Source organism: Pristiophorus japonicus, chromosome 12 (assembly GCF_044704955.1).
Source record: "Pristiophorus japonicus isolate sPriJap1 chromosome 12, sPriJap1.hap1, whole genome shotgun sequence".
Lineage (NCBI taxonomy): Eukaryota > Metazoa > Chordata > Chondrichthyes > Pristiophoridae > Pristiophorus > Pristiophorus japonicus.
The window spans coordinates 49,669,861-49,693,091 of record NC_091988.1 but is presented as its reverse complement, the minus strand read 5'-3'; the positions used below and the strand labels follow the sequence as shown (position 1 = coordinate 49,693,091).

The following is a 23,231-nucleotide window of genomic DNA, read 5'->3' as shown; positions in this document are numbered from 1 at the left end:
TTTATCAGTTAGAGTATAATTTATGGAATTTACCGCTTGCTCCAGCTGGAGCCAAAGTCTATCTGCAGCAGAGCTGTCAGGTCTGGAGGAAGCATAGGTGTACAGGTTAAGAAACAGGCATGATGCTGGAAAGAGAGAATGCAATTTTATTAAATATACCAACAAGCGAGAAAGTCAACATTATGATACATTATGTTGCTTTTATATTATAGTCAAGTTACGGATTGTGTAAAGATTAAAACTGAAAATTGTACTATGTGCCCAAACTGGAGACACATGAACAATTTAAACCGCACCTTGTTCAACAAACCAAAATTCCACGTCAACACAAATTGAATGATTGGCACTTTTGGGGTGAAGTAAACTGCATCATTGGCTAGACTAGTTGCACTGCAGTTATCACTTAGTTAATATAGTCCCAGACTCCAGCTTTGATTTTAATCACATCAAGTTACAAGTAAAACAGTCACTGGTGCTACGGCGTGTTGGAGCTTGGCTATAATGCACCATGGAGTAGCAAAACCAGACGCTGCAACTGCCATTTCCTGATCTCAGCAATGCTTTCCTGTGGATACCCCTTGCAGAGGTTAGATGTTTGACATTTTGGGGGCTTGTTATTCTGGGGTACCTTTACAATACTCCCAGCAGTTGGGAACTGGTCTCCATTCCTCCTTCTGAGCTGGGGAGAGTGTAGCGCCTTAAAACTACAAAAGGAACAGAAAATGAAGCAAATAACTTGCAAAAATCACAAGAGCAGCTTCCTGGATAGCTTAACTGGCAAATGGCTACCTAGAGTGCAACTGATCCATATGGACCAAAGTGCCCCAGGTTTGATCCCTGATGTGTGTTTTGATACCCTGAGTAGTGAAAGTACTATTACAATTGGCTTCATCACAACAGACCAGAGGGGCAATTAAAAAAATTAACTCGGATTCTGATAGCTATCCAGCAATTCATGCTAAGAAGTGTGCCTGAATGGATGTTGAGTCAGATGGGATCAGGCTCAAATGATGCCTTGTTAAATCGTCGATCAGTGTCTGAACTCACACATGAAAAAGGGAACTTGGGCAAGGTAGCAGAAGGCAACAAACTGACACCCAGAGACCATGGAAATATATTCCAGAATAAGGCCATGTTTACAGGATATAAAAAATAATTTTTCATTAATACGCTCTTCTAAATTAAACAAGTTATATCCCAGGTAACACGTGACTTCAAATTTGATGGAATTAATTAGCTGTGGTTAGCACTCTAATAATTATAATGTTAGTGCTATAAGAGCAGGCAACCATAGCAATCTCTTCCACTGCCACCATAAACAACTGCCTTCACTTCTCAGCAACTCATATATATTGTTATGCAGGCACAAGATAACAATTCTGGGTATGTTTATTTAGGAAGTTCTAGATTAGCTCCCAAAATAACCCAGTTATATGTTGCTGTTAATCAGCAATAGGCATTTAGACGAATACAAAAATCTGCAACTATTGATAACCAAATCTAGGAAGTCTTGTAAATACCCACAGCTTTATCATATCATTTACAAAATCAATGTCAAAAGATAAAACGTAAAGATAAAAATTCATCGACATGTACATTCTATCAAGTCACAATCTGTGCGCGCAGGCCATCAGAAATATGAATAACAGAAATGATGCAAACAAATAAAATCAGCATTCAAGTTTTAGTTGCGGTTTCAACAACAACTTGCATTTATAGAGCACCTTTAACATAGAAAGCATCCCAAGGTACTTCACAGTGCAGTTGAGAGGGGAGAAAAAAAGCATCTAGTTTCATTATTCCTTGGAGTGCTGACAAGGTTTTGGAGATCAACAAAATTTTAAGAGGCTTTTTAAAGAGTATCAGGAAATATCTTGATAAAACAAATTCCGAACTGCTAAAAATAGGAAAGTCAACCAAAGATATGTGTGTGTGTGTATATGTGTATATATAGGAGAGGGGGGAAAGAATTCTTTGAACTGAGCCAGTGTTGATCTTTTATAAATTGTGTCAGGATACCAAAATTGGTATCTAAAACCAGGAAGGAACCCCGAACACCTGCTCAACATAAATGGCAGCTGGACAAATACAGACATCACCCAAGTGGGTCTTCAGTTGACACTGGATGTACATTCTATACATTCGTTCCGGTCTTTATTTGGGACGAGGTACTTCAAATTTAAAGTACTTCACTTCTCCCCCACAAATAGCCTTCAAGCAGAATGTGCACGTGCAAATGAGAAAAAATAAATATATTTAAGCTGAGCATTTGCTATGCAAATCATTAACCTATGTATATTAAAAGTCAAAAGATATTTTAGTTCTGTGCCTTATGCCACTGCTAAGCATCTTGATAGCATTGGGAAGTATATTTTATGACTCTTAACCACGACCCTGTCCCCTCCATTTTTAAAAATATATAGCTGACTGAGGAGCATTTAATAATTTTTAAACGACCTACAAAATTTTGAACTTGCAACAGGACAATTGACCCTGGATCCAAAAAAATTGCAAAAACAAGTCAAGGTGTTAAAAGCAATTTTTTCTCACCTGACTGGGAGCAGAACTTTGAGGCCAGCTCCACATGGTCTGTAAGATTTTCCAGCAGCTGGACAACAAGTAGGACAATGCAGCATGAAGAATCTGGGGATAGACATCGCAGCAACACTTGGCTGCTTAGTAACTGGTCGAACCTGACAGAAAATCCAAATAAATTTAGCCGAAGCAACTATTGGAGAAATAACTACAGCAACATTTTGTCGCTAAATGGCCACTTCTATTGCATTAATGAGCTCTTCAAAAACAGATGGGCCGAGAGCTAAAACAACAAGAACTTCCTCTCTGACTCAAAGGCAAATTTATAAATAGCAAACAAACATAAAAGCATTTTTGCCGGTGTTCTTGATTAACTTCAACCTCTTGCACCGAAGTAGTTAATTTGAATGTCTCATCATTTCACAATCTAGGTTACCAGCTTTGTTAAAAATACAATAAAAATACACATGCGCGAAAACCCGGAACTTCCGATCGGTCAAGTTTCACCTTGACAGATCCGCTGCATCTCTGGGAAATGGACATTCACTGGCAGGGAGCCCAACTACTGCCCAGCGAATGCCCGTGAAACTTTTACGCCTGGTAAAAGTAGACGCAGGGCCTTCTTTTACCAGCATAAAAATTTAAATATATTAAAATAATTTTTTTTTAAAACCTTTACAATTAGCTTAGGTTATTTTTAGCTCCTTTAAAACATTTAAATTTATTTAAAAAAAAAATGTTTTTGTTTTATATTTAATTAAATTGTCTCTTTATTTACTGGTGTGTAATTGTGTTTTTTTAGGGGATTGTTATTCATGCTTATGGGGATTCTGTACTTAAATGGAATTGCCATAAGCATAATGGGGACTCCCTTTTTTGATTGGTTGGCCTGGCCCACATGATCCCAGGGGCGTTTGAGAACTGCTTGCGCCCCTGGGATACGTGGGCCTTTACGCATATAGAGATCGAAAAGCGCAAATGTTCGAACTCCCGGGGCCATCAGGTAGGTTCGTACTTTGCTTGCGTTTCGGAGGTATTTGCCCACGGGAAGCCTCCGACTGCAAATTCAGGCCCAATCTGTTATTGAAACAATGCAGAAAAGTTAGAGGGAGGGTGGGGGGAAGGGGGAGAAAGAGGACGAGCAAGGGGGGGGGGGAAAAGAGAAGAGGGAGGGGCAAGGAGGGAAGCGAATTAAACAAATGGCCGATTTTAATTCACCCGCCCCACAAAACAGTGGTGGCCCTTCCGCCATGTTCTTGCACCACCCATGATCTCACCTGCCACCATATTTCCTAGGGCCTTCGACTGGGAGGCCCATGCACCTAACTCATTCCTGCATGTAAACCGGGGTTCCATGATAGGACCCTGATGTAGCTTCAAGGGCAAACTGGGTGGAGAGTGCACTTTGAATATTTTGCCCAGTTGTGGTGAAGTGGAAAAGGCAAGTATCGAATTTGTTTTGTGGGGGCTGGAGGAGCAGGAAGCTCCTTCAGTCTCCACAGTAATACTATGGTCTGCAGCCACCCCAGGCTCCATGATCAGTCCCTTCCTCAGACCTACCAACCCACCAGGCCTCCGGCCCACCCGATATTGCACCAGCCCATAGTAGACGAGCAGCAGCGAGGCACCGTTCAAGACGTGCAGCTCGTGGGCGGCATGGTAATGAGGCCCAGACCACAAAATGTTGTGGGCTTTGTGCCAACCACTCCGTCTGCTGCCTGCCTGCCTGCTCCACTCCTGGAGTTAAAATCTACCCCAAGATGTCTGGAAATGCTACTGAACAACCAGACAGATGCACAAAAACATTCCAGGATTATTTGCCTTCCCAGTCTAGTGAAGAAATGCCTAATCTCTACTGAGCAACTCCCCGTTGTAGCCCAGCCTAGAGCCCTAACTAATATGGGGAAATCACAAATCATTGATACATCAATGCCTTTGTCACCCGCTCAGTTTAAATTAGCATAACAGAGTATACAGAAAAGGCAGCAGTTAGTGTGGCGACGACAGCTGCAGCAAATGCGTACATTTAATCAATGATCAATCAGACCAGAAATAGAGCGGAAACCACTTCACATCCAATGAATTACTTTCAACGGTTTATGTGGGGAAGGAAAGACTGTAGATACAGTCCGTTTCAATAAACAGGCCAGAAGACAAAAAACAATTCCTAGCATTAACTATTTTTCATTTGAAAGAGAAACAGAAAATAGGACCCACAGCGACCAGGCTCGACATAATCCAATTTTGTGAAAAATAGAGTTAATAAAATATGGCATCACCGTAAATTTCTACGGATGTGAGTCACTGTACAATAGATGGTCATAAATCAGGAAACCATGTAAACATCCTCTTTAGTATGCTTTCCAAAAAGACATTATAGTGGGTCTACTACACATCAAAACTTACAGCCACCTTCAATCTTCTTACGGTCTGGAAAAAAAAACTCTCCAGTCTAAAGATTCCTGTATGTTCGGTACATACAATATAACGGTGATCAAAAAAGTATTTCTAAGATCGATCTACTCAAGAATTATTCAAATATGTTCTGACAGAGTTGCATGTACAAAAATCGATTCTAGAATAGGCTACCTGCTAGCTGCGGCAGCAATACACAGTTCTAGGCGAAAACTCCTACCAAGCTGCAGCTAGATTTAAAATGTTATTTGTGATTCTGATGAACAAGCCACAGCTGTTAGCAGTAGTCCACCACAGCACGGATTGTGACCATGGAGAAGAAGCCTGCCAGAAAACGAAAGGAACTCCTCTTTAGGAATTTGATGTGTAGCCTTTATACCTGAATGTTTTTGACGGGAACCTGGTAGCATGATCCCTGCAGAATACCCAAATCAAAACTGATCCACAGAAGTGGCAGTTTAATCGGGCAATGATAGCCAAAATGATGTATTTTTTGGGTAAAGTCATGGTTTGAGGGAATGGGATGATCAGTAAGCATCTTATCTTGTAGAGAAAGGGCTGTAATCTATATAGACTGGGAAAACCAAATTTGCAGTAAGAGTGTGAATGACGAATTAATGGAATGTATACAAGATACTTTTCTAGAGCAGTGTGTTGAGGAACGAACTAGGGAATAGGCTGTTTTAGATCTAGTATTGTGCAATGAGAAATGGTTAATTAATAACCTTGAAGTAAAGGGGCATTTAGGGAAGAGTGACCATAATATGATAGAATTTTATATTGAGTTTGAAAGTGATTCAGTTAAATCCGAAACTAGGGTCTTAAATCTAAACAAATCTACATATATAAGGGGGCGTGTTGGTGAAGGTAGATTGGGAAACTATATTAAAAGGTATGACGGTAGACAAGCAATGGCTAGCATTTAAAGAATGGATACATAATTTACAATAAAAATAAATTCCTTTAAGGTACAAAAACCCCACAGGAAAAGTAGTCCAACTGTGGCTAACAAGTTAAAGATAGTATTAGATCAAAGGACGAAGCTTATAATGTTGCCAAAAAGAGTGGTAAGCCTGAAAATTGGGATGATTTTAGAATTCAGCAAAGGAGGACCAAGAAATTGATTAAGAAAGGGAAAATAGAATGAGAGTAAACTAGTGAGAAACATAAAAACAGACTGTAAAAGCTTCTATAGGTATGTAAAAGGAAAAGATTAGCAGAAGTAAATGTGGGTCCATTACAGGCTGAGACAGGAGAAATTACACTGGGAATAAGGAAATGGCAGAGAAATTTAACAAATACTGTTCGTTTTTCTTCAAGGATGAAGACGCAAAAAACTTCCCGAAAATAGTGGGAAACCAAGGGTCTCGCAAGAATGAAGTACTAAATCAAATTATTAATTGAAAAAAAGTACTAGAGAAATTAATGGGACTATACATTGATAAATCCCCTAGGTCTGATGATGTACAAGCTAGAGTTTTAAAAGAGATGGCTATAGAGATATTGGATGCATTGGTTATCATCTTCTAAAATTCCATAGATTCTAGAACGATTCCTGCAGATTATACGGTAGAATTTAAGAAAGGAGGGGAGAGAGAAAACAGGGAACTACAGACCAGCTATAGCCTGACATTAGTAGGGAAAATGCTAGAATCTATTAAGGATGTAGGAACAGGGCACATAGAAAATAATAATAGGATTGGGCAGAGTCAACACGGATTTATGAAAGAGAAATCATGTTTGACAAATCTGTAGGAAAAATAGAAAAGCAGAGTATTTTTTTTTAAATGGTGAGAGAATGGGAAATGTTCACGTTCAGAGGGACCTGGGTATCCTTGTACACAAATCACTGAAAGTTAACATGCAGGCACAGCAAGCAATTAAGAAAGCAAATATTTTGAGGTTGTAATTAGCAGAATAGATAAAGGAGGAACCAGTGGATGTGGTGTATTTGGATTTTCAGAAGGCATTCAATAAGGTGCCACGCAGGAGGTTATTAAACAAAATTAGGGCTCATAGGATTGGGGGTAATATACTAGCATGGATTGAGGATTGGTTAATGGACAGAAAACAGAGAGTAGGAATAAACAGATAATTTTCAGGTTGGCAGGCTGTATTGTATGTAACTAGTGGGTTACCGCAAAGATCGGTGCCTCAGTTATTCACAATCTATATCAATGATTTGGATGAAGGGACCAAATGTAATATATCCAAGTTTGCTGATGATACAAAGCTAGGTGGGAATGCAATTTGAGGAGGAGGATGTAAAGAGGCTTCAAGGGGATATAGACAGGCTAAGTGAGTGGGCAGGAACATGGCAAATGGAATATAATGTGGAAAAATGTGAAGTTATCCACTTTTGTAGGAAAAATAGAAAAGCAGAATATTTTTTTTAAATGGTGAGATTGGGAAGTGTTGGTGTTCAGAGGGATCTGGGTATCCTTGTACACAAATCACTGAAAGTTAACATGCAGGTACAGCAAGCATAAAGAAAGTAAATGGAATGTTGGCCTTTAGTACAAGTGTAAAGACACCTTCCTGCAATTATATAGGCCCCTGGTGAAAGCACACCTGGGGCCCAAGTTTTGGCTGGAGTTGCTCCTTTTTTTTGGAGCAACTAGTTTAGTTTGGAGTATCTTAGAAATCACAATTCTCGGCATTTAGTTTGCTCCAGTTCTAGTGAGTTAATTTAGTTTCATTTTAGTTCAGTTTTTTTTCCCCCAAAAGGGGGTGTTACCAGCCACTTACGTCTGTTTTGCAAGTTTATGCAGCGAAAAGTTACTTCAAACTAACTTAGAACGGAGTGTCAACTTTTGTACGCTCAGAAAAACCTTGTGTACACTTTAGAATTAGGCGCAGGTAGTCTGATTTGGGGGGGGGGGGGGGGGTGGTGGGCGGGGGGAAGGGAAGGGAAATTAGGGGATTTTTCCAAAGCATTAAACACTTCACTTTTAACCAAAAGAGCCATCATCAATAATAAATGATAAATAAATAAATAAACCAATCAACAAATCAATGAAAAAATTAAAAATTTAATAATTTAAAAATTTTTTAAATCAATCCATAAAAAATTAAAAGTTTCTACTCACCTACTGCAGCACCTATCCGTTCAGGAGCACCAGGAGCCCTCCAACAGCCTGCCGAGGAGTTGTTCGGGCGGGGCCCGCCACGGGAGAGGAGTTCGGGCAGTGGCGACGAGGCGAGGGACGGTGAGGCAGACAGGCCACTCAACCCAAAGATAGGGTCGCCCGGTGACAGGATGCGCTGGGAGGGCCAGGAGCTACTGCGCACGCGCGCAGCTGCCGGCACTCTTCGGCGCAGGGCTGTAGCTCCGCCTCTAGCGGCTTGTGCTGAGCCGTGCCGACTGCTGAACACTGAGAATTGCGAGGTAAGTTTTAGGTGCACTTTTAATTCTACAAAATAGGCGGGACATCGGAGGTGCATCGTTCTGCAGGACAGCCGAAACTTGGGCCCATTGATTCTGTCTATGACACTTAAGGCAGTGTGCATCATCCAGTCTGCACTGACTTAGTGAGGCTACATGCATTGCACACCAGCATTCTAAATTCACCGAGGCATGCACCAATTTGAAAAACATGGGTCAGCCCAGCAGATACTATGCCTGATGATCCTACATTTAAAAAAAAAAATCTGCTTCCTGGCCAAAATAAGCAAGCACAAAATATCAATTGCATCTGCAAAACACATGATCGTGTTCTGGAATACACGGCCCACAGACTGAATGACTCAACTGTTTGCTTATAAACAAATCACAATATAACTCAGCGTTTGAAAGGCTGCAAAACATCAGAGCAACATTGCTAGTGCAATCAGTGATCTGTAGGTTGGATAAACAATTTCGTTTAGCACACAAGTATACCATAACATTTACTTGGAAAGCTCAACTATGGACTGCTGCCATGAACATTTTATGCATAAAAGTAGTCTTGTTTATCATGGCTAAATTAAACAAAGCAGTTCAAGTACTTTTAAACTACTTCTGACTGCCTCCAATTTATTTCATACAAATAATAAAATTAAACTAGCAGATTTCTGGGTGTTAGCTGATGTTGGAGCATTATTTAATACAAAAGATTTGGAAGACGACAAATAAATCTGCAATTTTACAATTAATTTATGGAAGTGCTGTTTACAGCATGCTTTTCATAGCATTTTATTTAAAGTTTTGTTAAAGAATCCTTTCAAAATCTATTTCAAAATCAAAGTGAATGTTCCAAACCTGTCTGCCACTATTATTCGTACTGTATGTTAAACATACTATCTCTGCACAATAAACTAGACACTGCAACAACAATCCTACATTGAACTGACATACATAGATAAGGCCTATGAAAAAATTTTGAGAGTCTAGACGGTAAAAGCATGAGGGCTCTGGTTTACATGTGTGCATTCCTGAAAGAGTCACGTGATAATGATCAGGATTAAGAATGAGAGCCCAGACCCCATTTTACCTAACCCGGGGAGCTGAGGCTAATCATAATACAGGTATAACGACGCAAAACCTGCAACCTCGGGACCAAGGCCGGGGTTTTCCGGATTTCGAAGAAGAAAATCCGACGTCCCGAATCCGGCAACCCCGGATTTCGGGTCAGACATTAAAACAGCACACGAGTCAGGTCGGGGTCGAGGGTCATTCGGCAAGGCTCGGACCGATCGCACGTTGGATGACTCCATCTGCAAGACGCTTTTCTTTTTTTTATAAAAAAAGTCCAGTTTTCGGACAATAATTCCGGATTCCAGACAATTCCATCTGCAATGCGTTTTTCTAAAAAATGTCCGGTTTTTGGAATTCCGGATTCGGGATGTTGTACCTGTACCTTCATGGTCAACCCAGCTAATATCAGCTAACTCAGCACAGAATGGGAATTTAACCTGGGATTAGAATTTCACTGACAAGTATCACTGTTACAAACCACAATGAGATTATATTTTGCCTTTCTTTACCTGTGCAAGAGTTCAGCAGTAGTGCTTTCAGCGACCTTCCCTAAAATTCTCAAGCTTTGATTCTGGAGATTTTCTCTTCGATGAGACACACTCAGAACCACAGGATCAGAAAGCTGGAGCAACTTGATGAATAAATGAGGAGGTTGCCCTAAGCCAACCAATTCCTGTAGCTTTACATGCTCCTCTTGAAGCTTGGATGGCCCTGCTTCTTCTTCATTTTCATGCCTGGTGGGTGTTGCACTTGTGTTATGTATTTGTGCAGTAGAGACCAAGCTACCTTCAGTGCTTTGCCTGGAGGTATGGACCAACAAGGAATTTCCAACCCTTTGACTATGTGATACAAGGTGATATAAAACACCGAGTGCTGCAAGTGCAAAGTCTTCCAAATTACTAAAAAAATCATCCACATTTGAGGCAGTAAATTCTCCAGAACTGGATGAGCAGCATTTTCTGCTTCCAGAAGAGCTCCTTCCTGCTTTTTCAGTCTGTAAAGCTTGACAGTAAATACCAAGGTAATACTCTATTAGTGGTAAAAGGTGAACAGCACCAGGCAAGTCATTTTGACCTCTCAATCGGAGAGAAACATCTGTAGTGTCCAAGTATTTTTCTGACGATTCCTGATCAAAGATGAGCATGTTGATGCCACACATAGCTAACTGCTGAAGCTCATTTAGATTTGAAAGGGTTCCTTTTATTCTGACTTCAGAAGATCTCCCAGTTGGTGAAGAGCCACTGCAAAGATGAGAAATTGTTATTTTACCACCTTTTCATTCTCTGCCTTCTCACTTTACAAATATTAGGGATAGTCCCAATGAGGTTTTCTCGACAGCTATCATCAAAGGGATTAAGGGGTTATGGGGAGCAGGCAGGGAAGTGGATCTCAGTCCATGATCGTATTAAATGGTGGAGCAGGCTTGAGGGGTAGTATGGTCTACTCCTGCTCCTAATTCTTATGTTCTTATGTTCAATCTGGGTCCATATTGGCTTAGTGAACTTGGTAGGTTTGATCACCCTACGATTCCATCTGTGAAATATGTCCATGTGGGGCCAAGTCCAAATGTCACTGAAGACCAGAATTGAAATTCAGGCCTTCCGAACGCAATCCTAATGATGTGTGCTCAAGCTATTAAGATACTACAGAGAAGTTTCTATTTTATATATATATTTTTTTAAAAAGCATACCATGTAGGTCAGACAACAATTCATGCGTTATTTTTTAAAATTCAAGCAGGTTTTAGCTTTAGAGAGTTTTAAGAGACTAAATAATGTGGCAGTTATATGCACGTTGGAGTAATATCCTTTTATCACCATAGATGCGATAACCCAAATGAAAAATGTATTGTTGTAGTGATATGTTTTAGTTGCTGTTGAGAATAAAAGGAATGTTGGTTAAAAATAATGGATAACATATTAAATGTCAATGAGAAATAGAATGAAATTAAATTTGTTTGATGATTGTATATAGTTTTTTTTTATAATTATGAGATTTAGAAATAAATGGAATGTCAGTTAAAATAAATATGGCATTTTGAATATGCTAAAATATACATCATTTGTATGATTTGAAGGGATGAGCTGCAAGCAGGAAAAAAAAGGCAGGAACGGTGGCTATGAAGGAGAGAAGGCCAAGAGAAAATGTATGGAGTAAAGTGTAAAAAATATATATGTAAGGACTGGAGAGATGGGGTCTCAGGGTTTGAGAGAGTTGCCATTGAGAGAATTTGGGAGGGGAATTCCGAGGTCTGGAACCCAATTCACTTGCCTATCTAAACATAGCAAGATTGCATTATAAAATATAGTTGATGTTTTAAATATTGCTAGATTTCCAAATCCATTTCTTTTCTAACCACTGCGAGCTGAAAGCACCAAATAGCTGTCCAGAATGATGCATATTTTCTTAACTAAACATAGCAAGGCAGGTTGAGAATACTCCCCAAAAAAATTCTCCATATTGGTGAAATTCAAGGAGACTAAAATTTAAAAAAAGATGAAAGCTACAATCATCTGTCCCAACTTCAAAAAAGGAAAGAAGTTTCTTCATGGAAAGGTAAGATTACATAATTATTTCACCTCCCTCAATTTGGCTCAGACAGCTGATAACTGCCACAATTCTATTCGCCTACCCCGCATCCCCACTCCCATCAATAGAAGGAATATAGCAGATAAGCAACACAGCCTGTTTGCTATCAGTATTACACTGGGAAATAGTGCAATTGTCTGGCAAAATAATCTGATGAAACAGTATTCAAAAGAACGCTTTTCCAACTGTAAGTGAATAAGATCATTTATTTATTCCAAGATTTGCTTGCACTATTCACCAACACTAAAAATCTGTCAAACGCTTTCCATTTGTTTCAAAAGATGTAATTTTAGGGCTGTTCAGTTTTAGCAGAGACTGATGTGAAACTTTATTTGTACTTACTTCTCTCACTTGTAACAAATCATACTTACATGCTGAGGCAACTGTGCTGTTGGACCAAGCCAGAAAAAGCTTCATAATTGCTGTTGAGAAGGTGGCTCAACCCCAAAGTTCCAGGATCAACTGGCTGGTTAAGTAATATGGTCATCAGTACAGCACCTTATGAAGCACAAATTCCCAAATAAAAACAAAATCACAATGTGTTCCTAATGGCAACAACTAAGCAAAATGGAAGTAAACTCAGTTAAAAAGTTAAGTAATTCCCAAATCTGCATTCAGGAGATGCACTCAATTTAGTCCCTTTCCATCATTTTGAGCCTCTTCTTGCTACAGGACATGACAAAGGTTACAAGGGTGGCTTGTTTACATCCCAGTGTCCCTATTTCCTTACAGAAAGTTCGGGGCTATGGACCAGTCTAGATACCAACCCAGTCCTTTGAAATAGACAATATACTGATTTTGGAAGTGCCTGAGGTTGAGGGAGTAAGAAATGACTGAATACACAGACATTTCCTAGCTTGAGTTGCTTATGAGTGGTTGAGACCACCTAGTGAGGATCATGATAGAAAAAGTGAATGATTAAACTCAATTTACTCTTAAACGTTAGGAAATTTGTTATTTAGTTGGAGATGCCAAATATAGCCCTCGAAAATCTGAGCAAGTCTCACCTTCGACCGTTCCTCTGCACCTTCTCATGGCCATCTGGAGATCAGCACTGGACCAGGCTGCTTGCCTCTTCTCACCAGTACAAATGGAATGTGGCACAGCAGAGCCTAAGGAGGGGTAAAAGAACACTTTCATTACGACTGATAAAAATATTTTAGACCAAATAACACAAAATGAGTCAGGTGTCAAATCTGCACCTTAAAACTATAATTTAAAGTGTATCTAAATATATGGGAGCAAGATCTCGGAGACACAAAAATGACACAAACAAAATAAAAACCCAAAATCTGGAGTACATTTACATTTTTACTGCCCACAATCCCTCTTCTACCTCCTGAAAAATCCAAGCATTGTGAAGCCACAAACAGAATATTTCACTCAGTAGTGGGTAAAATGATGGAATCAATTATTAAGGATGTCATAGCAGTGCATCTGGAAAATGGTGACATGATAGGTCCAAGTCAGCATGGATTTGTGAAAGGGAAATCATGCTTGACAAATCTTCTGGAATTTTTTGAGGATGTTTCCAGTAAAGTGGACAAAGGAGAACCAGTTGATGTGGTATATTTGGACTTTCAGAAGGCTTTCGACAAGGTCCCACACAAGAGATTAATGTGCAAAGTTAAAGCACATGGGATTGGGGGTAGTGTGCTGACGTGGATTGAGAACTGGTTGTCAGACAGGAAGCAAAGAGTAGGAGTAAACGGGTACTTTTCAGAATGGCAGGCAGTGACTAGTGGAGTGCCGCAAGGTTCTGTGCTGGGGCCCCAGCTGTTTACATTGTACATTAATGATTTAGACGAGGGGATTAAATGCAGTATCTCCAAATTTGCGGATGATACTAAGTTGGGTGGCAGTGTGAGCTGCGAGGAGGATGCTATTAGGCTGCAGAGTGACTTGGATAGGTTAGGTGAGTGGGCAAATGCATGGCAGATGAAGTATAATGTGGATAAATGTGAGGTTATCCACTTTGGTGGTAAAAACAGAGAGACAGACTATTATCTGAATGGTGACAGATTAGGAAAAGGGAAGGTGCAACGAGACCTGGGTGTCATGGTACATCAGTCATTGAAGGTTGGCATGCAGGTACAGCAGGCGGTTAAGAAAGCAAATGGCATGTTGGCCTTCATAGCGAGGGGATTTGAATACAGGGGCAGGGAGGTGTTGCTACAGTTGTACAGGGCCTTGGTGAGGCCACACCTGGAGTATTGTGTACAGTTTTGGTCTCCTAACTTGAGGAAGGACATTCTTGCTATTGAGGGAGTGCAGCGAAGGTTCACCAGACTGATTCCCGGGATGGCGGGACTGACCTATCAAGAAAGATTGGATCAATTGGGCTTGTATTCACTGGAGTTCAGAAGAATGAGGGGACCTCATAGAAACGTTTAAAATTCTGACGGGTTTAGACAGGTTAGATGCAGAAAGAATGTTCCCAATGTTGGGGAAGTCCAGAACCAGGGGTCACAGTCTGAGGATAAGGGGTAAGCCATTTAGGACCGAGATGAGGAGAAACTTCTTCACCCAGAGAGTGGTGAACCTGTGGAATTCTCTACCACAGAAAGTAGTTGAGGCCAATTCACTAAATATATTCAAAAGGGAGTTAGATGAAGTCCTTACTACTCGGGGGATCAAGGGTTATGGCGAGAAAGCAGGAAGGGGGTACTGAAGTTTCATGTTCAGCCATGAACTCATTGAATGGCGGTGCAGGCTAGAAGGGCTGAATGGCCTGCTCCTGCACCTATTTTCTATGTTTCTATGTTTCTATGCTGTTTAGGCTGTGCACATAAAATCAACAACTACCATCAATTTAAAGCCTTAAGAACCAAGGATGTACAAATGCCACCATTGAGAAGAAATTCAGTTCCTGATGAGGAGAGATGTTTTTGAGTGCATGGATACCAGGAAATATTGGCCAAAATGAAGATTTCAGTGGAGTCATCCAGCGAGGAAGTGTCTGGCTGATTCTTAGGACATTCATACAATGGCAAGATGCAGATCATTAACTCATCAGGCAGGGAATTGTAAGGATGTCTCATCATTTCATGTTAACATCCCCCTTCACTTTAGGAATTTCGTCCCCCATTCCCCTAAAATCCCAAGCTACTCTAGGAGGCCATACGTAGTGAGGTCCTCTGTATTGCAGGCAGATTTTTCAGAGCAGCCGCTCACCTTCAAAAGGTCACAGAAAAATAAGATTGCAGAAACTGAATAGTCAACACACATATATTGACTTCTCACTATCCTCAAAAAGGATTAGCTTTACAATCCATGAAGGGCAATTTGCTGCTACTCAAGTAACTACAGGAACCTACCTAATGTGTGCATTTTAAGAGGTTTCCTCAGTGACTAGTGGAGTAGCTCCAGTTCCCCAAGGGGTGGCAATGCCTCCACAGCTTCAGAAACCTATGGAGTCCAAACAGTGATGACTGATGGCATCTAGGAATTCCATCCAACACATGGAAAATGAAGAAACTTGAACAGTGCAGTAAACGTTGCCTCAGTTATCTGCTCTTCGAATGCAGTAAGCAACTTTTAATTGTCAAGCATTTACATAAGGCCCTTAAAAAAAAAATCCTTTCCCTTGTAAATGATTCAGATGTGTTATTGCCCCAGTAATCAGAAGCTTTACTTAATTTTTGCCAAGCATCACCTGAATCAGACTACAAAGAATATTAATTCTTCTTGACTGACTCTTTTCCCTTTTACTCTTTATATGCAGGACAATGCTAGAGTAGATAAACATAAGATAAAGCATGAAAAAGGTAAGAGATTGCAGATTAAATATCAACAGCATATAGCAGGTGGTACCAATGTTTTAAAACTAGGGAAACTGCATGACGAACCCATGTAGTACATAAACATTACCTACAGGAACGTCAAGCAAGGAGGCTCGTATTCTGCTAAATCATGTCTATGCATAATCTCTCAAATATATTCAACTATGAAGATTGTTTACCTTCAGATTGTCTGTTGTGTGAGAATTTTCCCTGAATGGAACTAAGTGAGGGACTTTTTTTAGGCATTTCCTTCTTGGCACAATGCAACTCTTTCAAATATTTTGCATCTGTAAATGCAAGAGTTAAAATTTGAACATCAACAGTTCCGTAACATCGCCAGTCACTGCCCCTGCCTCAACCCATGTGTAACTGAAACCCTCATCCATGCCTTTTGTTGCCTCTAGATCAAACTATTTCAATGCGGCATAGACATGATGGGCCGAATGGTCTCCTTCTGTGTCGTAATTTTTCTATGATTCTATGGCCAGCCTCCCATCCTGCACCGTCCACAAGCTTCTAATTACCCAAAACACTGCTGCTGTATCCTAACCCGCACCCAAATCCCACTCATTCCCAGGTTTGTAGACCTACAATTGCTTCCGGTCCCCCTAGGCTCCAAACAAATTCTCATCCTAATGTTCAAATCCTTTATTGGCTCAACCCTCCAATAATCTCTGCTTCAACTATTCCATACTCCAACAACTCAAATGCCCTCTGTGACTTTTGTTGTGTTGTTGTATCTTTGCACTTCATGTTGATTATAGTCGGGGCTCCAGAAATAATGCCTGTTACATTTCACTTGATGCATGTCAGCCTGACATCGATTTCCCAAATAATAGCTACTATTTCTCTTTCAAAGATTTTAAGATACCACTGTTTTAAGTTTGTCTAGCAGACTTTCATTCAGGATTTTATAGAAGGCTTTCACAAAATAAGATGGAAAATTTAGCATTTCCAGTCAAATAATAGACAGTAATATTATGTCGTATTGTACATCAGTGAATCGATTTAGCAGTGTAGTCACGATCAGTATAATATATATGGCACAAATAGGGGGAAGGAAATGAGGTAACATGAAACACCTGGTTATTTGTTTAATAAGATGTAGATAGAGCAGACACATAGTAGATTCAACACTATCTGTAAAATCCAGGGGACATGGTGTAGCAATGGCATGCTATTCTAATTATCTATACCTCCAGGCCTTCAACTCTATGTTTAAAAGTCATATTCCTCTGCAGATGCCCAGAGTCAGGTACAGGGCAGACATGTCAGCTTGCCTATTACATGTGTCTCACTCAGTATGAACAAATGTGATTAATATAGGGTCAATATGCAAACTAGTGGGAACCCACAGCTGCAGCTCCTCATTCTGGAGCAGATCCAAGTGCACAGATCTGAAGCAAGCAGACATAGCATTTTTCTGTTTCGGTTTTTGTAATGCAAGCTTTTTCTGAAGAATTCACTTTTGTTTCTATTTGTCAATGATTCTATTGTTTCCACCAGTTTGAGGATACTCCTCATATATCAGTTCTTTGATGTTAACATAGTTTGTTCAAGCAGGATGTGAAGTGTTTTATTTATGCTGGTTCTTTTAAAACAAATGTATTTCATTGACCTGATCTCTTTCTACCACATTTGCAAGACCAGCATTTTAGGATCAAACTTCTAAGTTGATCCTACATGCAACTAGAATCACAGTGAAAATTTATAAAGCTATTGGAAATGGATTCTGCTCCAAACTGCATTGTTTAAAAACTTAAAAACAGTCAAAAAAGAGCTGTGTGTTTAAAGAGTTATGCACAGATAAAGCATGCTTTGTATCATTAAAAATTATGACAATAAAACTAGATATTATAGTAGGTCATGAATAAAGCCTAAAAGGTCCAAGTGCTCTTTATGGACAGATTTTATAACTAACTTAAACAAACATTCATAAAATAATTTTATCTAAGTTTGTAATAATTACATTCTAATGTTACATAACAATCCAACAAACACACGTAAAATGAGAAAATAGCATCACCTTCTTTATCAGTTAAGAGCGGGTTAGCTGCTGGAGCAGAACAAACAGAATGTACTGGAGACATCTCTGCAGCAAATGCCTTTTTATCAGGAAAATAATTCCTTGCAAACTGAGGGGAAGCACTGCTTTCAGGTTTGATAGATCCAGATGAACTTTTCCTGGGGCTAAAGAGACATTTTTTTTTTAAAAACAGCTATATTTGAGATACTACAGCAAATATCAGAGATTAATGCATGAATGAATAGAAATATTAGAACTTCGCACCTTAAGCCCCACTAATTCATCAAGGATTTATGGTGACAAGCAATAAAAAAGTAACACACTCAATTTTATTTAGAAGATGCAATAAACAGTTTCAGAAGACATTTGATAAACCTTTAAAAAGAAAATGAAGGCATTAGCAATTAACAGCAAATTAGCTAGCTGAATTGAAAACTTGCTTGGCAATAGAATAGTGTCGATTAAAAGGGAAAATCTTGGGCTATGAAACAGTGACGAGCAGAGCTCACGGCTCTAATCAAGATCCCCTGTTGTTCTCTTTTTTTTTCCCCATAAACAATATGGAGCAAACGAGTTGCTCTCCTGTGACGTTGCACAAGAGGAATCAAGTCAAAGGGCTGGAAATTCGGCAATTTTGCGACCAGGTTTTTGGTGCTATTTCACCTTTTTTGGCAAAAACCCGGACGACGGGAAATTTGGTGACATTTTGCAGCAGCGGTTTTCAAATGCCGTTGGAGAGAGGAGCGGCGCTGTGCAAGACACAAAGTAGCGTTTGTGCCAAAAATTTGGCTCTGTGCACACCCATATTTTGCGCAAAATATAGCGACGGGGAAAAACCTGTTGTAGCAGGCCTGCTAGCAGCAGTATGAAGACCTGTAAAAAAGGTAAGTTTTTATTTTTTAATTCTTTTTCAGTGATTCAATAGATAAGTGGCTTGTAAATGTTGTGTGAATTTTGTGTTTATTTTTTCCAATTTATTTGTAGGTGTTTTTCCGCCCTCTCAAGGCCCAACACGTAGCGGTATTGGCCTCGGACTAAAGTTGCCGAAATTCGCGGTTTGCGCCGTGAATCCTTGTGCAATGCTGATTTTTACCGCTGAGCAAATTAAAGCTTGAATTTCAGGCCTGATAGTGACAGCAAAGCGATAACTAATTTTGGCGAAAAAATACCGTTATCACCGAGAACCGAATTTCCAGCCTAAAGTGTTGCTGCCAGATAAAGCAGGGTTAAGGGTGGGGGGGGGGGGGGAAATTACATCAGGGTTCACAAGACTTAATTCAATCCCCATTTTTAAGTCATACATTCTGCTCTTATTTTTATATCTGTAAGCATATGCAATATTTTTAACACATTACACAAGATCAAGCTACAGCCAGGGCATAATTTATAACAAAGACTGATATTACTCAAGAGGCTAACAAATAGGAGGACATGACTCTTGACGTGGACAATAGCAATATGTGAACAGAAAATGAAGCAGTAAAAATGTGGGTATTAGCCAAAGTGCAAAAGGAAACGGTATGATTTTTGTCCATTTACTAAAAGACAGCGTGAAGTAATCAAGAGAAATCATGTTTTTCACACACCCAGAGTATCTGATTACAAGTTAAATAAAGTTATTTTAACTTTGCATACATCATTGGAAAGTTTTATTTGGAATTTTGGGCACCCTATCTTCAAAAAGGGCACTGATGCAATGGAGATGGTTCACAGGATGATTTCAGGATTTAGAACTCCGGGTCCCGAGGAGAGATTCTTGTTTTTATGAAAGTCTAGATGATTGAAAGGATCTGATCCAGGACTTCAAAATGCTGAGAGGCATAGAATGGAAACAGAATATGCATTTTGGATTATGACTGTACAATTAAGGAACAAGAGAATGAAATTAAATCTTCAACAAAATTAGAGACCAGGGCTCCAAGGTTCCACATGATTTGCTCCTGATTTTTAGGAGCAACTGGTGGAGAACGGAGTATCTTAGAAATCGCAATTCTCCACATTTAAGTTTTCTGCAGTTCTAGTCATGTAGAACAGTTTCACTTTTGAACAGAGTTTTTTTTTTCAAAAGGGGGCGTGTCCGGCCACTGACGCCGGATTTGAAAGTTTCCACAGTGAAAACGTACTCCAAACTAACTTAGAATGGAGCAAGTGAAGATTTTTGTAGGCCTGAAAAAACCTTGTCTACACATTAAAAAATCAGGCGCAGGTTACAAATTAGGCGTCCGGAACGAGGTGGGGGGGGAGAGGGGGGGGGGGGAAGGGAAGTCATTACATTGTACAATAAATCCTTAGTTATACTTATTCAAATATTATACAAATAATTCCAACCTGAATAAAAATTTATAAGCAAAGAAAAGATTAAATAAACCATGTTCCTACCTGTGTGAAAGTGCTTCAGGCAGGGGGGAGGCAGGGAGCAGGCTGCAGGAAGCCTCAGAAGTTGAGGCAGCCATTCCCGACGGCAGGGGGGGGGGGGGGGGGGAAGGGCAATGTGGTTTTATTAAAAAATGTTAAAAATTGAACAGCTACAAAGAACTACAAAAATGACCGAGTGCCAATGTTTCCTTCACACTGCGCGTGCGCAAACGCTCCAACGCGCACGCGCAGGGTTGCCGGCATGAAAAAAACTCATTTAAATGGTACCCGCCCCCTCCTACTTACAAAATCGGCACGAGTGGTAGGCTCCGCCTCCTGGGCGCCACGCCAAGCTGACATCGAGCTGCAAAGCGCTCGAGAATAGCGTGTTTTTTTTCAGGCGCCGTTTTCGGCGCGAAAAACGGGCGCCTGTTTTGCCGCATGTGGAAACTTGGGGCCCACGAGTTGTCGATATGTGGAACAGAATCCCAGCAAAGGTAACTTTGCTGTATTAATTAATCCTTTTTTATAAAAATACATAAATGTCTGGTTAGCAATGAGACTGAAAGTTATAAGAAAAAGCATAGATAGTGATGATCAATGACAGTAACTCCCAAGTTGCTAAGAATATGGGGCCCAAGTTTCCGCCCTCTGTAAAAATGGCTCACCTCCATAAGGTGCGGCAATTTTCTGGAATAAAAAGGGCGCCGAAAACTTATCTCGTGATTCTCCGAGCTCCTCAGGACATCTTCGGCCTCGGCGTAGCGCAGCACAAGGGGTGGGGGGCGGAGCCAGGACCCGGCGCTGAAAACAGTGCCGGGACCTCTGCAAATGCGCACTAAGAGTGTGCGCGCATGTGCAGTAGCTCCTCGCAGCCCGAATTTCTGCTGGGGACGGGCCCTGCCCCTTCAGCCTCCCTCCCCCCTTCCCCTTCCCCCCACCCCCACCCATCTCCTTTCCCCCCTTCTCCCCCCCCCTCCCTCCCTCCCTCCGCTCGCTGTCAGAAACACAGACACTGACAGACAGAGAATGAGAGACACACAGACAGACATAGATAGAGACACTGACAGACACACTGAGGGGGGGCATCCCAGCACGCTGTTGGAGGGCTCCCGGTGCTGCAGTCGGTAAGTAGAAAATGTTTTATTTATTGATTTAAAAAAAAAATTATTTCTTATTAATTTTTTTGATTGATTTATTGGTTGATTTATTGATGTATTTATCATTTATTATTGATGATGGCTCTTTATTTGTAAAACTGAAGTGTTTAATGTTTGTAAACTTCCCTTTAAACACCCCCCCCCCACCATTCCCTACGCCTGATTTGTAACCTATGCCTGATTTTCTAAAGTGTAGACAAGGTTTTTTTGAGCGTACAAAAATCTTCACTTACTCCATTCTAAGTTAGTTTGGAGTAAGTTTTCACCCACGAAACTTTGAAATCAGGCGTAAGTGGCCGGACACGCCCCCTTTTGAAAAAAAAATTCTGTTCCAAAGTGAAACTGTTCTAACTGACTAGAACTGGAACAAACTAAATGACGAGAATTCCGATTTCTAAGATACTCCGTTCTACACCAGTTGCTCCTAAAAATCAGTAGCAAATCATGTGGAAACTTGGGGCCTATATACCATTTGCCGTGTTCTTTCCCACACTCTTAGCCTGTCTATATCCTCTTGAAGCCTCATTGCATCCTCCTCACAACTTACATTCCCCCACCTAGCTTTGCATCATCAGCAAACTTGGATGTGTTAAATTTGGTCCCCTCATCCAAATCATTGATAGAGATTGTGAATAAGCTGAGGTCCAAGCACCGATGATTATGTACCCCACTAGTTACAGCCTGCCATACTGAAAATGATTTGTTTATTCCTATTCTCGGATTTCTGTCCATTAACCAAACCTCAATCCATGCTAGTATATTAGCCCCAATCCCATGAGCCCTAATTTTGTTTAATAACCCCTTGTGTGGCACCTTATCAAATGCCTTCTGAAAATCCAAATGCACCACAGCCACTGGTTCCCTCTTATCCATTCTATTAGTTACAACCTCAAAAAACCCCAACAGATTCGTCAAACATGATTTCCTTTTCATAAATCTGTGTTGACTCTGCCCAATCCTATTTTCTAAGTGCCCAGTTACCATGTCCTCAACAACAGATTCTAGCATTTTCCTTACTACTGATGTCAGGCTAACTGGTCTGTAGTTTCCGTTTTCTCTTTCCCTCCTTTCTTCAATAGTGGAATTACATTTGCTACCTTCCAATCTGCTGGAACCAAACTAGAATCTATGGAATTTTGGAAGATGACAACCAATGCATCTACTATTTCTATAGCCACCTCTTCCAAAACCTTAGGATGTAGGCCATCAGGTCCAGGGGATTTACCAGTTTTCAGTCCCATTAATTTCTCCAGTACTGTTTTTTATTACTAATACTAATTTCTTTCGGTTGCTCATTCTCACTGCACCCTTGGTTCGCCATTATTTCCGGCAAGTTTTTTGCGTTCTCTTCCGTGAAGATGTACACAAAGTATTTGCTTAATTTCTCTGCCATTTCCTTATTCCCCATTATAATTTCTCCTGTCTCAGCCTGTAATGGACCCACATTTACTTCTGCTAATCTTGTCCTTTTTATATACCTATCGAAGCTCTCGCAGTCTGTTTTTATGTCTCCCGCTAGTTTACTCTCGGATTCTATTTTTCCTTTCTTAATCAATTTCTTGGTCCTTTGCTGAATTCTAAAATCCTCACAATCCTCAGGCTTATTACTCTTTTTGGCAACATTATAAGCCTCCTCCTTTAATCTAATACTATTTTTAACTCCTCGTTAGCCACGTTTGGACCACTTTTCCTGTGGGGTTTTTGTGCCTTAAAAGGAACATATATTAGTTGTAAATTATGTATTAATTCTTTAAATGCTATCCATTGCTTGTCTACCGTCATATCTTTTAGTTTCCCAATCTACCTTAGCCTCTCATACTTATGTAGTTTGCTTTGTTTAAATTTAAGACTTTAGTTTTGGATTCAACTAAATCATTTTCAAACTCAATATAAAATTCTATCATATTATGGTC

At 40.2% G+C, this 23,231-nt stretch overlaps 1 protein-coding gene across 6 annotated transcripts in view; it reads right to left on the bottom strand.

The window, feature by feature from the left end:
* Positions 1-23,231, bottom strand: part of atrip (ATR interacting protein) — a 61,906-nt gene that overhangs the window by 16,925 nt on the left and 21,750 nt on the right. For all 6 annotated transcript variants that reach the window (XM_070895403.1, XM_070895400.1, XM_070895407.1 and 3 more), the window contains 7 exons: positions 17,804-17,967; positions 15,957-16,064; positions 13,003-13,107; positions 12,367-12,493; positions 9,916-10,647; positions 2,551-2,693; positions 34-125 (listed from right to left, as the gene is read on the bottom strand). In XM_070895403.1, the coding sequence (XP_070751504.1) occupies positions 34-125; positions 2,551-2,693; positions 9,916-10,647; positions 12,367-12,493; positions 13,003-13,107; positions 15,957-16,064; positions 17,804-17,967 (1,471 nt within the window). The remainder of the gene's footprint in view (positions 1-33; positions 126-2,550; positions 2,694-9,915; positions 10,648-12,366; positions 12,494-13,002; positions 13,108-15,956; positions 16,065-17,803; positions 17,968-23,231) is intronic.